Here is a 14499-nt window from a genome sequence, read left to right as displayed (position 1 = left end):
ATATTGTAACATACCATGCCCTCAAGTTCCCTGTTGCCACAAAGAGCAATTTAAGCCTTGTTCTAAACAGTACCAAACCAAGCCGCTTTTTCTCTCTCACACACACACACGTTATGTTTTTATTGATTTCAGAGAGGGAAAGAGAAATATCAATGATGAGAGTCATTGATAAACTGCCTCCTGCACACCTCCTATTGGGGATCATGCCCGAAACCCAGGCATGTGCCCTGACCAGGAATTGAACCATGACCTCCTGGTTCATAGGTCGATGCTCAACCACTGAGCCACGCTGGCTGGGCCCACCTGCTTTTTGAAGTTTTTCTGCTTGCTTTTTATCTTAATTGCTTTTTCTTGTCTCTTCCTTGTAATAAGATAATTATTCATTGCTTCCATAATGCCTAATTATATCAGTCTTCTTCGCCTTCTGATAGCTGGCCTCCACTATTAGCTTGAAAATAAAGCAACCACAAATATCACTGGAATCCTATGTAAAATAAGAATAGGCTAGGCTCCAAGTAGCTATTCTTCAAATGCATACACCTATTCTGAGACCTATCCTGCTAATTCCTAATTATGTTCTAACAGTCGAGGTTATTACTATAATACTAAAGGTAATAAGACCGATAACAAATACATATCCAAATGTGTGGCCACCACATTTTCCATTATGTACTACATACGATAAAACTAGATGAGATAACGGAATATTCTTCAGCCCTAAAAAGGATGGCAATGCTACAACATGGATTGAAATAAGTCAGTCACAAAAGGAAAATACTGTATGATTCCACCTACATGAAATACATAGAGGTGGGGATGTGTGGATGGAAAGTTACTGTTTAATGGGCACAGTTTCGGTTTGGGAATATGAAAAAAGTTCTGGAAACAGATGGTGGTGATGGCTGCACAATGTGAAAGTACTTAATGACACTGGACCATACACTTAAAAATGGTTAAATCGATAAGTTTTGTGCTATGTATATTTTTATCATATTTTTTTAAACACTAGATGAGACAGTCTCCTCGTGTGATTTGTTCCTCTGTACTTAAAGCTTAATATTTAATTGAATAAGTGCTTGAATATTGCAAAATCAATATGGTTCTTAATAGATTAAAAATGTTCAAGACCAATCCATATAAACTGCTACTACAAAAGTATGTAGCTGTCAAAATTTATTTGTTGAACTCTATTTCCTACTGCATGTATCAATTATTTTATGACTTTAAAACCCATATTTAGCCGTGGTTGTGTGGCTTAGTTGGCTGGAGCATTATTTCATAGACCAAAAAGGTTTCAGGTTGGGGCATGTAAAGGAGGCAACCGAGTTCCTGCCTCACATCGATGTTTCTCTCTCTCTATAAAAATCAATAAAACCATATCCTCCAGTGAGGATTAAAAACAAAACACCATATTTATTCTATTTTTTGGTCTTTGATAAACTGGTTTCTAATTTAAAATTATTTTCAGTGCTACAAGTAACACTATTCTTCTCAGATTAGACAATTCAATCCTAAAAATTAATGTCATGAGTACTACCACTTTTCTAAGTCTTAACTCTTCACTGAATGCTTTCGTAATGTTAAAAAAGTATATAAATATAGGCTCTAAAAGAACCTATTTTTTCTGCTTTAGAGAAAAACTTTGGCTTTTATAACTTGTCCCAAAAATATTTCAGTCCAACAAATCACAAAAAAGTTCCTGTTATAAACTTCCTCACAATAATCATTCCATTATTTTCTCAGCTGCCTTTTCCTTTTCAGTTTCTAAAAACCTATCCCGCCTGGCCGGGCGTGGCTCAGCAGTTAAGCATCGACCTAGGATCCAGGAGATCGCAGTTCGATTCCCGGTCAGGGCACATGCCCGGGTCACATGCCCGGGTTGCAGGCTCGATCCCCAGTGGGGGCATGCAGATGGCAGCCGATCAATGACTCATCATTGATGTTTCTCTCTCTCTCCCCCTCTTCTTTCCTCTCCCTGAAATCAATAAAGATATAATTAATAAATAAATAAATAAATAAATAAATAAATAAATAAATAAATAAATACCTATCCCACTAGCTAAAAAGTATCACTGAAATTATGAGTCTACATGCCTTTGCTACAAAACCTTGAGGAGTATGTGAAGTATAGTACCTAATTTAGCAAGTACATTTAAGGCACTCTTATTAAAAACTACAAAATAAGAAACAATTCAATTTCCAAGAATCATGTTTTCTAATAATTACATAATCAGTGATTTTACTACTCCAGCAAAACCTAACAATTCTTCACATGACATTCTATTTATCAATTGTTTTAATTTATTTAAAATTATGTTCAACTGCAAATGTGTAAAATTATCAACTTATGGCTGACACAAGGTAAATTATTAAAACCTTTAAAAACAGTTAAGTGCACACCACTCTGGATGTGCATAAACTGTATTCACTCAAAGGCATCAAGGCTGGACTTGGGACAGTTACTATTTAAAAACTCACATACAAGAAGATATACAGAAGGCTGAAACTTACTTTTGTCACCATAACCACCACAAAGTTTTTCTCATCAATTTTATATTCTTTTAGAGCAGTATCATCATTGAGGATTTTGCCTAGTATATTAAGAAAAAAAGTGTTATTCAAGGCACGGTAACTTCTGTCTTATACATAACTAAAGTTAAAACAACCATCAATGACAATTCTATCAATTAATACTTTCCCAAAGGAAAACATTAACCAATCAGCCAAGATGAGGACAAATATAAATGGAAACACAATTAAAGACAGTTAAGAAAGAATAAGAATTTGACTAAAAGATATTAAACACATATACAGTATACAGATATCCCAAGCAATTCTTAAAAATTATTACTTATAATAAAAAGAGTTGACAGTTAAAAAAATATTAACTAGGACTTAAGAAAGGACATTATAAAGACAAATAAAATTCAAAATTGATATTATACAAGGACTCCCCCTGGGAAATAGCCTATAACTTCTTCATGGGAGGAAGGAAAAAAGAACCACCTTCCCACTCCCACAAATACCAGATACCAGGCAAAACAGAAATGTTCCAATGTTATAAAAGTGTGATACTCATAATGAAAAGTACTTCAGAAAATGATTTAGTATACAGAAATGACAAGAAATGATACAATGTGACACATCAGATTTATTCAATAAAAATTCATTAAAAAATACAAAAAAGTTACAAAAGATTAAACAAAACCAACACCATTAGATATATATAAAGCAAATGTGCATAAAGAGGGGACTGAATATTAATATATTCAAATGACTGTCCATTCACTGCTTCCATCTGTACAGTCATGTTTCTGACAGAACTAATTTGTACTCACTATAATTCATAAAATGACAATTTCTAAAACTAAAAAAATATCACAGTGAAGAAGAAAATGGCACATTAATTTCAATATTCAATCTATACCTGCATAAATTAATTTCTGACCCGCTACAGGAAAGGCATCTCTCCCCTTTTCAGATTCAATCTTCTCTTTCAGTGCTTTCACCTAGAGGAAAAATAAAAATTTTTGTTTTGAAAAGTCTAAACAACAAATGACAATCCAGAATCTGAATAAATGATGTAAGTAAATTTATACATATTAATTTTTGCTTCTAAAAACATAATGATAGTGTCTTTACAATATCATATCAAAAGACTCATTCAGTTAACCCATATTATTAAATATTAATTACAACATGTAGTGGGTTCATAATTTTTAAATAAACATTTAAAATATTTGTTTTAATTTCTAATATGGTAAATATAAATAAATAAGCAGAGAGACAACAGTTATGTTGGAGTCCTCCATAATTTTTTGGTATAAAAGGATATTGAAAACAAAAAGTTTGAGTAGTGCTATCTTAAATGCTAACTGGCTCACTCAAAACCAACTGAATGGTAGCAGAGCCTAGTTAGAGCACTCTGGTAAACGATAAATTTCTTTCCACACTTTTTTTTTTTTTTTAGAAAGAAAGAAGTCATGCAATATTTGCAACTATGACTGCTTAGTGAAAATCATGAATTACAGACCACGTGTCACTATGAGTAAATTCAATACTCAGAGCAGTACACAGTGGTTTAGCATAGTAGGTACTCAGTTATTACATGCTGAATGGGTAAATTAATACAGCATATAATGTTTAGGGAAAAAAAAAAATGAAACAAAAAAATTTTAAAAAAAGCAGGAATCTCATTCTTTGACAGGTGAGGATGAGTAGGCAACCAAGATAGATTTAATTGATACATATATAATTTCTATCCAATAAAAATTGTATTTTTATTTCTAGGACCCATATATATATTTTAACTTTAGCTACAAAGACTATTTCACTATTTTTAAAAGCCTAAATAAGTAATGACCACTCTCTAGCTGTGCATATAAAAAAAGGACAAGGTGGGGAAAATACCCTTGTAAATTAAGCAGGTCAACAACAACAAAACAATTTCAATCATTTACTAGTAAATAACATTTGCTTCAAAGAAATAAAAACTGTGATTAAGTAATATTAACATAACAATGAGGACTCTATACGCATCAATACCTATATGGTTTGGCTATGAAAGTAATTAGACTAACACTAAAATTGTTTATTATTAAACAAAGGAGGGAAATTAATAAACTAAGCACACAATTCAAACAGAAATAACAAGACATATATTAAAAGGAAAAATGCAAATCAAAGAAATTAAGAAAAGCGAAATGGTAGGAAAGAAAAGGTTCTCGTGCCAAGAAAAGTGGACAAATGGCAGGGGCAGGAAATTCACAATTACACAGTCAAAAAAAATGTTCAATGTCTTTAGTAACCAAAAGCATATATAGGGTATCCCCAAAAATGTATATACACACTTTGAATGATTATAAAGGCAGTGTTCATTAACATACATTTCATTTTCAAAATTGAGCTCTGAGATGTTAAAGTATGTATACATTTTGGGGGGACATCCTGTATATATGTGTGTGTGTGCCCGTGTGTATGTGTGTGTGTATATATATATTTATATTCATATTTACATTTATTTTAGTAGCTACTTCCTCTTTGCCCTGACATCACAGGTGCAGCACAGCAGCTGCATCTGTGGTACCAGCAGGTCCAGCACCTGCAGGGCAGCCAAAAGCATAGACTTTAATGTCAGACATCCTTAGTCCAAGAGACTGCAATACTGTAAAGACTGTCCTGAACAATTCTTGGTATTAAGTGTGAAGAGATACATCCTCAGAATGAGAGTATCAAGTGATAAAGGGCAACATACCAAAATGTCTCAACTTCTTTTGGGGGGGGGGGGTGTTGACCCAGCAATATCACTTCAGATAGTGCACCAATATCACTCCAGGTAATGTATCAAAGAAAATAATTAACTAGACTTTGGAACTGGGTTCACTGACCTGTCCAAAACTCTGGCATTGTTCCTTAACCTAAATACAATGATCTTTCTTACAATCCACTTAAGTCGTCTAGTAGTCACAGACTAAATCTTGTTATCCCCAAACTGCTCCATCTTTGAAATTTTAAGTACCAATGCCATACTCCTACCAGCTCTCTCAGCAACTGTTCACTACACCTGGTCTTGTAACTCATTAGGACTTTGGTCCCCATATCCTCTACTTTCCTTTTTATCTTTACTGTTAGCTCTATTCAGCTTAGACAACAACGCCACTGCTTCTATCACTTTCTTCCCAATATTACAGGCTTCCTTGTCTTTCTGCTGCTCCTGCCAGGCACATAAAATTATTTCAACCACTCTGTGGTGTCACACTCTCCTCTCTCTCACTTAGCTAACAAATCTCACTGTTAACTACCTAACCAACTGCCTATTCATTTATATCCAGTCTTCTAAATGCTATTGGTGAAAATGAACGACATCCTCAGTCCTTTTGTTCTCCTGGTTAGCTTTCTCTTCCACTCTCTGAGAGGGTATTGCAAACCTGCACTGTCCTCTCAATCTGATTCCCACAAAAATGATGGTATTTAGGTTCCTAAGCCAACCTATTCATACCAATTTAATCTATCCTATTATAAAAAATATATTCCTGATAGTATTTCAACAAGATCAAAAGAGGTACAGTTTGAAGACTAAGTGGAAAAATAGAAACTCCCAAGATATCTGTAACTTTTAAAAGGTTTTATATAGGCAGAGAGAATGGATCTAATGCACCAAATTCAACCAGAACTGTGTGGGGGAGAAGGGAGAGGGCATGACAAATAAACATTTATCTACCTGTTGAAGAACCTAGGATCTGTTCATATATATTAGTCATTTTTAGCCAGTCCACCTCCTCTGCTGGAAAAGGTTTATATAATGTTTTAAAGGGTTTATAAAGTTCACTCAGTATAAAATTAGCTCTTTGAGACACTACACAAGGAATTTATTTATCCCAACTTATAGGGAACAGATGGTGTGGTATCCTTCAGCAGGACTCACTGTGCTATGGCAGACTTAAATTTAGCACATTTCTTTCCAAAAGTGACAAAAATGTTACACATTATCCATCAAATAATCTCACAACTTTCAAGCTAAAAAAAGGCTCTTAAAAACTGTTTGAAACTGCTGATTACATCAAGTTGAGAGAATGAGATGGATATCTTATTTACACACACCGTTTTCAGAAAGGATGGTGAAAACATTAATCAATAATGGAAAACTGATGAAAGCAGAATTCGTTTTTAAAATTGCATAAATTTCCAATTTCACAATTCAGTTTTCAGCTCCACAATCTCACCTATCACATCAGCGCTATGAAGGCAGATAAGTTACTATTACTGTACTTCCATTTCACCAATGAGAAAAGAGATTTAAGAACTGTGCTCAAGGACACAGGACAACTACAAAGTGGAAGAAAACTCATTTAGTTTAGAAACAGTATGATACATCTGAAAGAGAGCAAGATGTAGAAAAAAGTAAACAGACTCAAGAGCTGATCTTAAGTTTTGCTGTAAGGACGAGCAGGGAAATGAGGGAGTAGCTGAAGAGGGGAGTAGATCAAGGGGTGGGGTGGGGTTACTTAAAATAGGGGAAAATATTTGTATACTCCAGAAATGGAAAAGCAATGATGCAGAAGAGAAAAGGAGAACTGATGGAATGATGTCCTTCATAGATGACAGAGTAGTATAGGCCATAGCTGAAAAGAGGAGTGATTGTACTCAGAATAGCACCATCCACAATAGATAGCATTCCACAATAGGCTAGCAGGTAGGTAACTCTGATAGGCCCTTGTAAAAGTTGTCCTAATTGTTTCTATATTCTCAATAAAATATAAAATTGCAATAAAATATAAAATCTAGGGTCATCACCTGAAAATAAGGAGGAGATATGAAATCTGCTTGGGGCAGGGGAAGAGTGAATGTACTGGGGAAATCTATGACTATCAGGCAATACATAGGGCCTAGTGAAGGTTAATGTTCATGAATTTGTTTTTGTTTTTTTAATTTATTTTTATCATTTTTTTCTAGTGTTGGGAAGTAGTATCTTTAATGAAGAAAATTTGGAGCACAGAAAAGTCAAAAGAAGAAAATAAAAGTTATCCCAATTTCCACCATCCTGGTGAGAATGGCACCAGGTGTTAGAGCAGTGGAGTCAGACTGGACATCTGTTCAGCAACCTTGGTACTTGTATTCTGGCTAAGAAAGAATTCAGAGCCAAGACTCAACTATAAGTTTATTTAGAAAGTCACAGAGGTAGAAGTGAGCCAGCTGAGCTGTGTGGGCTCAGGGAGCAAGTTACAACGGCCAATGTGGCTACATGTTCATTTTCTAGCTGCACAGGTGCAAGCACGTAGGGTTGAATTTAATCACATTTGGGGTTTTCCAAGTAAGAACAATGGAGTGTGAGTGGAACCATGTTGCCAAGCACTCTCACGGCTCTAAGCACTCTATGTATGTTATCTCAAACTTATATAACCTTCAAAACCCTATGAAGTCAGTACTTTCCGGTGGCAGTGCTCTCATTTTACAGATGAGGAAACAGACACATAATTGGGTAACTTGCCTATGGTCACATAGCAAATGCTACAACCAGGGTCAAAACTCTGGCAGCCTGGCTCAAGAGACATGCTATGGTGATTTTAATCACCAGCCCTATTTGCAGCTGGGTCAAGGTGAAAGCAATAATGTGAGGGGAGGGCCAGTGAAAAGAAATATGGATTACATGGGTTATAAGTCTCATGAGAACTGGAATCAGAGGGAAGGTAAAGTAAGATACCAAAATCAGATTAGTGGAGATGAGGTAAGATCTATAGCTGACAGTAATAAGCGCTAGATATAATCAATGGGACTGAGGTAGAGTAGGAGGAAAGATTACTGGATGAGAATTTAAGCAATAGAAGGTGAGGGTATGGGCAAGACCATAGATACTGAAACTCCATCACCAAGGTCACTGACTGCATGACCCCAGGTAAGTTACTAATCACACTGGTCTTAATTTCTTTTTAAAAACATACACTATTTTAAAACTTTTTAAAACATCACATATTTTTCACAATTCTAGTATGAGTTTCTTTTTAAAATAACGCCTACCACATGCTGTGAAGCTTCGAATCACTGTAATCATTTTCATGTTTTTAACCCACAGATAAAGGCAGCTACACCAGGAAAAGGCAGAATGTTAAGGATAATTAAATGTCCATAGATACTATGTCCACTTCCTCATCTCCCAAGCATTCCTCAATCCACTCAAATCTAACTTCTGGCCCCGCCACTCCATGCAGACTACTCATCAGGGTCAATAATGACCTCCAAGTTGCCAAAACCAAAGGTCATGTCTTCTTTTAAATCTTACTTTTGATTTCTCGATTATTAGATTCATGACCTTTTTCCTCCTCCTTGAAACATGTTCTTCTCTTGGATTCTTCCTACCTCAAAGGTTGCTCCTTGACTGACCTCATCACTACTAAATCTTCACGTTAGAGAATTCCAGGATTCAGCCATAGGTCCTATCCTACTATCCAGCAACATTCTCATCAATTCTAGTAGCACAGATGGTAATTAAATACATATAATGAATAGTTTAAGCATTAGGGCTCAAAAAAGACTAGGCATTAAAAAAGACTACTGGATGATTCTCATCTAGTCTCATGGGCTATAGTCAACCAAATATGCTGCCTATCTCCAGCCCAAACTTCTCTCTGGAATTGAGATTCATAACAAACTTCCTTGTCATCCCCACCTGAATGTTAATGGGCATCTTAAACTTAAGTCTTGAGTCCCTACCCCAACTCCCATACCTGCTCCTCTTCCAGCCCTCCACATCTCAGGAAAAGAACATAAGTAATTCACATAATTTATACAACCAAAATCTAGGTTTAATTCTTTGATTTCTCAATTTTCCTCACTCCAATCCATCAAAAAATTCTCAACTCTACATTCCCAAACTATCTCAAATCCATCCACTTCTACTTCCCTGGTCAAAGCTGTGCAAACCTAACTGGTCTACCCGCTTTCACTCCTGCTCATTCTACTACTATCCATTCTCCATATAGCAGTCCAAATGACTCTTTAAAAATCATAAAGGAAATCAGTTTTCTCTTCTACTTAAAATCCCCCAAAGGTTTCCTATTCTACTTTGAAAACCCCCAGCTGATTAGAGCCCTACAGATTCTGGCCCCTAACCTAACCGTCCGATCTCTAATTTCTCTGCCCTGCTCCACACTCCACCTACCAGATCAGCAATACAGGCCTTTTTGATTCCCCAAACACACTCTCTTATAAGTGTTTTTTATTTTGAACTAGTCCTTTTTTCTAAATTTTTTTTAAAAAGATTTTTAAAATGTTTTATTTCTTGATTTTAGAGAGGGAGGGGAGAGAGGGAGAAGGACGGGGGGGAGGGGAGGGGGGGAGGGGGAGAGAAGGGGAGAGATCAATTTGTGGTTCCACTTATTCATGCATTCATTGGTTGTTTCTTGTATGTGCCCTGATCATGGATCTAACCCAAATCTCGGCACATAGGGACAATATTCTAACCAAGGTCTTTACCTATGGAAAATACTCTCGCCACTTGAGTGCTTGCTATTATTCAGATTTCAGTTTAAAACTCACCTTATTCAAAAAGGCTTTTTGTGACCAACTAAAAGTAGCCACCCTATTATGCACTAACACATTACCTTACCCATTTCAATTATCTACGTAGTTTGAACCACTATCTGGTTTTAAAAATTTGCTCGTTGTAGGAGGCAACCAATTGATGTGTGTGTTTCTTTCTTTCCCTCGTTCCCTCTCTGAAAAATCAATGGAAAAAAATATTCTCGGGTGAGGATCAACAAAAATAAAATAAAAATTTGTTTTCTGACTGATTTGTTCCACTATAAATGTATGTACTATGACAGCAGACCTGACATTTAATAAGTGCTCAACAAATATTAAATAAGTGAATCAACATGTAAACATGAGGGATCACTGACTTGACAGTTCACCAAAACAAATGTATTCAATTCATTTAAAAGATCTTTATTAAATGCCGACTGTGTGCCAGGTATAGAAAGAGCAGAAGTCTGGCAGAAATCATACCAGATTTCCTAGGTTCTTTCCATACTTTGTTTTACCAATATGCCAAGAAACCTTAGTTTCATCTCTGCAATATAGATTTTAATACATTTACTACTTGATATTTTAATCATCTATGAAATATCTACAATAAGGAACCATTTCCATCACAACTGTATTAAAATACAACTAACCACAATAGGAAAAATTCACTAATAAAATGGCTAGCAAACACCATATACAGAACAAATACTAAAGCAATATTTTATAATATAATCAACATTATACAGATAAATAACATAGCAAGGCAAATCTTTGCAGATTACTGTATAGCACGCTAACTATGCTGTTTATAGTAATTAAAACTACTGTATCTTTACGATTCTCTTGTCAAAAACTTCCAATGTATATAAAGAGCTTTGTTGTCACTTATATAGTAATATAATTACACTTCAGCTTGTGCATTTAAAGTCTCATCTCAGCTGGTTTTTTGTGTTTGTTTTTTCTTTTTTTTGGTCCAGTTATTGAAAGCACACAACAGTGGCAGGGGTTAGCAGATTGAAGGATTAAATCTGCATACTACAAACTCTCTCTTGTCATTTTCAGTGATACAATAAGATCTGCATTATATTACAGTAATATCAGTTTTTGTTCTTTAATTCACCTGTTCTCAATTAATGGGTTTAAGTAATGGCAAAACAAAAAAATGAAATGACTTTGGGTCTGAGCTTAAAAACTTTGTGTACTCCATTTCCCTCTAAATATCCATCACACCACCAACCTTTAGAACTAAGAATTTTGTATATCAGTCTATTAGACATAGAATGCTTTATTATATAGCTTAAATTTCTTTTCTTTTCTTTTTTACAATAAACCATCTATTTAAAATAGAACTCCACACCATGAAGAATATTCTTTCAGCAATTGTTTCCCCATCCCACCTTCTCATTTTGTTTCTATATTGTTTATTTTATAAAAGGAGATGCACTGCTATCGTAATAATAAAAAGACTTTAGCAATAGTTCAAAATAGCTAGTGTTAAGAAAGTTTTGTTAGTCAAAAAAAGGGGGGAGGACTTTCAACATTCAAAAATTAAAGCAAATATAAACACTTTAAAAACAAATCTTCTTGCCTGTCCCTTTACAGCCCAGCCCTAAGCCATGACTAGATCAATTAGGTTTCCAGAAGACCCAGACCAGGTCCTACAAGTCCCTGTGTTCCTCCAGTCCTGCCAGTCAAAGCTCACTAAACATTTACTTGTTCAACAAATGAATCACCCCCAAGATTGTTCTGATCTCTCAGTTCTTTCTTTCACTCAGTTTTGCTCCTGCTCAGCCCCCACAAGAGTTTCTGTACTGGCAACTTCAAGTTGCCTAATTTCCTCAGTTCATTCTAAGCAAACATCAAACAAGGACAAACCTTTGGGCAGTCAAAATAGGTCTCAGACTAAAATCTGTTCATTTTACGTGGATCTCCCTACAAGTCTCACTATAATCAATTACCTTTATTTTAGATCTCTAATATCCTTGGTTAACCTAGTTTTCACAACAGATTAGAATACAAACAGGATACTTAGTCTCTCTATACTAATGTAATCTTCATTATCTCTTACTGGAATTCTACACTCAAATTCTGTACTGAAAATATTAATTAAAAAACCACTGTAAAGATGAACTTAAAATAGTTCTATCTTGAAAAAAATTATGAAATTTAAATTTATTAAAATGAAAATCTACAATTCATTTTAATGTGAATGTTCATATATCAGATTAAATGTTTTCATTTCTTGCCCCAGACAGTGTTAGTTTTTACATTTCTACAAATGGCAAAATAAAGAAGCCACTCTGTCTTTCTGAAAATATATGCATACTCCTAGAAGTATATTTATAATTCATATAACTAATACATTGCCTTGGAAATAAACTGGAAAATAGCAAATAGTTAAAAATCTATACACAGTAATGGCTCAAAGATAATGTATGTATAAAGTGCCCAAAGAGCTACACAAATCTCATAAAATATAAACATTTCAGTGGAGCTGTAGAAAGTCACTGAATAACTTCAATAAACTCACAGATAATTTAAAAATCTCGTTTCAATAATTCTGGAATTAATTTTGACTACTATAAGCTGGTAAAGTTCCTGCAGCACCAACATTTTTATACTACAAAGAACCAAAATCAAATAAGACATTTTATGAAAAGTTTTATCTGAAAGCATTAAAAAGACAGCTGCATTGTAACTTTCATCCCCTAACTTCTTAGTGCACACTAAGCAGTAATGGAATATATGCAAGAATCTGATTTCTATTAGTAACATCAATCCACAGTGTATTGTCAATTACTTCTGAGGACACTGAAGTTTCTCACCTATAAACGGTATCTCCTGCACCTTTAAAAATTTAATCCACAGCATACTTCTACACATATCTTGAAATAAGATCATTTTGTGCCACAATTCCAAAAAGGTTGGGAACTATGTTTCTTAAATGATTAAAGATGTAGAAAACTTTAGATTAAATGAGATAAGCGTACACTACTATAACCTCACTCAAAGGTAGCGGATGATTAATAATAATCAATTCCATTTAGTGACCACCAATTAAATACCATTTAATCTTCACATCTGTGCAAGGCAGGTACATAACAAATAAGTACAAAGTCACAATGAAACCCAGGTGTTTAATTAATACCACACCCCCTGATATCCAACAAGAATAGCATCAACTTTTAAAAAATATAGATGGGCAGAAAGTTGCTGGTTTAAATTTAGCATTATGACCTCAACGAGTGTAGAGAATGACAATTCCAAAACATAAGCAGTAAATGTACGCTCATGGCATTTTTAGATTCTTGGTGTAAAGTTGTACTGATTTCAACATAGTGGCTCTTTCTGCAGTCACAAATACTGAAGGTGGCATGATAATTTACCATGTGGATTTCTGAAGTGTTCAAAGGCTTAACTGCAGAGGAGATTAAAAGTTTTCATTTTCTTTTTCTCCCATGAAGTGCTTTTATTGGGGTGGGAAGGATGTGGGGTTCCCACCCCTACACTTCCGAGAACCTGCTAACATGGACTTAAGTTTGAGCTTGGGTTTGAAGGGCCCTAAAGCAAGAATCTTCACCACCAGAAGCCTCAAAGTGCAATCTACCTATGGGTGTGGGTTCGGTGGCGGGAGAACTGCAGCCAAAGGATTCAAGACACATAGGCAAATAAAAAGGTAACCAACTCTGGGGGGAAGAGGGCACAGAATTCACTTTCCCCACGCCTCACCCTCACCCTGAGGCAGACAGAACCTGACTCTCTTTTTTAAAAGGCTCATTAGCTCCGGTTACCACCTTCCTAGATCTTAACGCCTAACCAAGTCCACGCAGTGGTAGCAGCGACGCCTACATCTCCCGCCCCCATGCGCCCACCCCAGAGTGCCGGGCTACAACGCCGAGGAGGCCCTGGCCCCACCCACCCACCCTCTGGCCCCACAGAGAAGAGCTCCTAGGCCAAGGCCTGCAGCACCCCGCGTGCGTGTGCTCCACGCCATTTGCCACCAGGCCTTCGGAGTCCGGCCACTGCTTCCCCTTAGTCCTGCCACAAAGCCCGTGGCCAACTCTGAAGGGTCGGGTCGACCGCAAGCCATCGGGGCCGGGACCCCGGGTCCTGCCCGCGCCCGGAGCCCTCAGGCCTCATCCAGCGCCCGGAGCCTGAGACCCACGCACACCGCGATCTCCCGGGTGCACCCGGGGCTCTCCCCGCTCAGCCGCGCCGCCCGGCCCCGCTCAGAGCTGAGGCGGGGACCCCGCACACTGCCACGCCGTCCCCCACCCATGCCCGGCGGACGCCTCGCGCTCCCCGCGGCCCAAGCACGTCCGCCCCTGCCCCGCGCTCCCCGCCGCTCGCACCGTCTCCTCGGGGTCGATGTCGATCTTAAAGGTCTGCTGCTGGAGGGTCTTCAGGGTGACCTGCATGGTGCCGCCGAGCAGCTCAGCTGCTGGGCCTGCTGCGGGTGCTGGCCGCTGGGCGGGGTCT

At 36.8% G+C, this 14499-nt stretch overlaps 1 protein-coding gene across 2 annotated transcripts in view; it reads right to left on the bottom strand.

Annotated features, from left to right (window-relative positions):
• The window catches only part of RAD23B (RAD23 nucleotide excision repair protein B), a 33326-nt gene extending 18827 nt beyond the window's left edge, over positions 1-14499 (bottom strand). The window contains exons 1-3 of one of the 2 annotated variants that reach the window (XM_087822807.1): positions 14373-14499; positions 3428-3509; positions 2512-2591 (exon numbers count right to left, since the gene is read on the bottom strand). In XM_087822807.1, the coding sequence (XP_087678933.1) occupies positions 2512-2591; positions 3428-3509; positions 14373-14438 (228 nt within the window). In that variant the 5' untranslated portion in view covers positions 14439-14499. Of the gene's footprint in view, positions 1-2511; positions 2592-3427; positions 3510-5015; positions 5218-14372 lie in introns of those variants that run through there. The other variant, XM_016213740.2, reaches the window with a different exon arrangement.

Source organism: Miniopterus natalensis, chromosome 12 (genome assembly GCF_054644295.1).
Source record: "Miniopterus natalensis isolate mMinNat1 chromosome 12, mMinNat1.hap1, whole genome shotgun sequence".
In the NCBI taxonomy this organism is placed as follows: domain Eukaryota; kingdom Metazoa; phylum Chordata; class Mammalia; order Chiroptera; family Miniopteridae; genus Miniopterus; species Miniopterus natalensis.
Note: the sequence above shows the minus strand (reverse complement) of the source record. Positions and strands in the feature narration are given on the sequence as shown.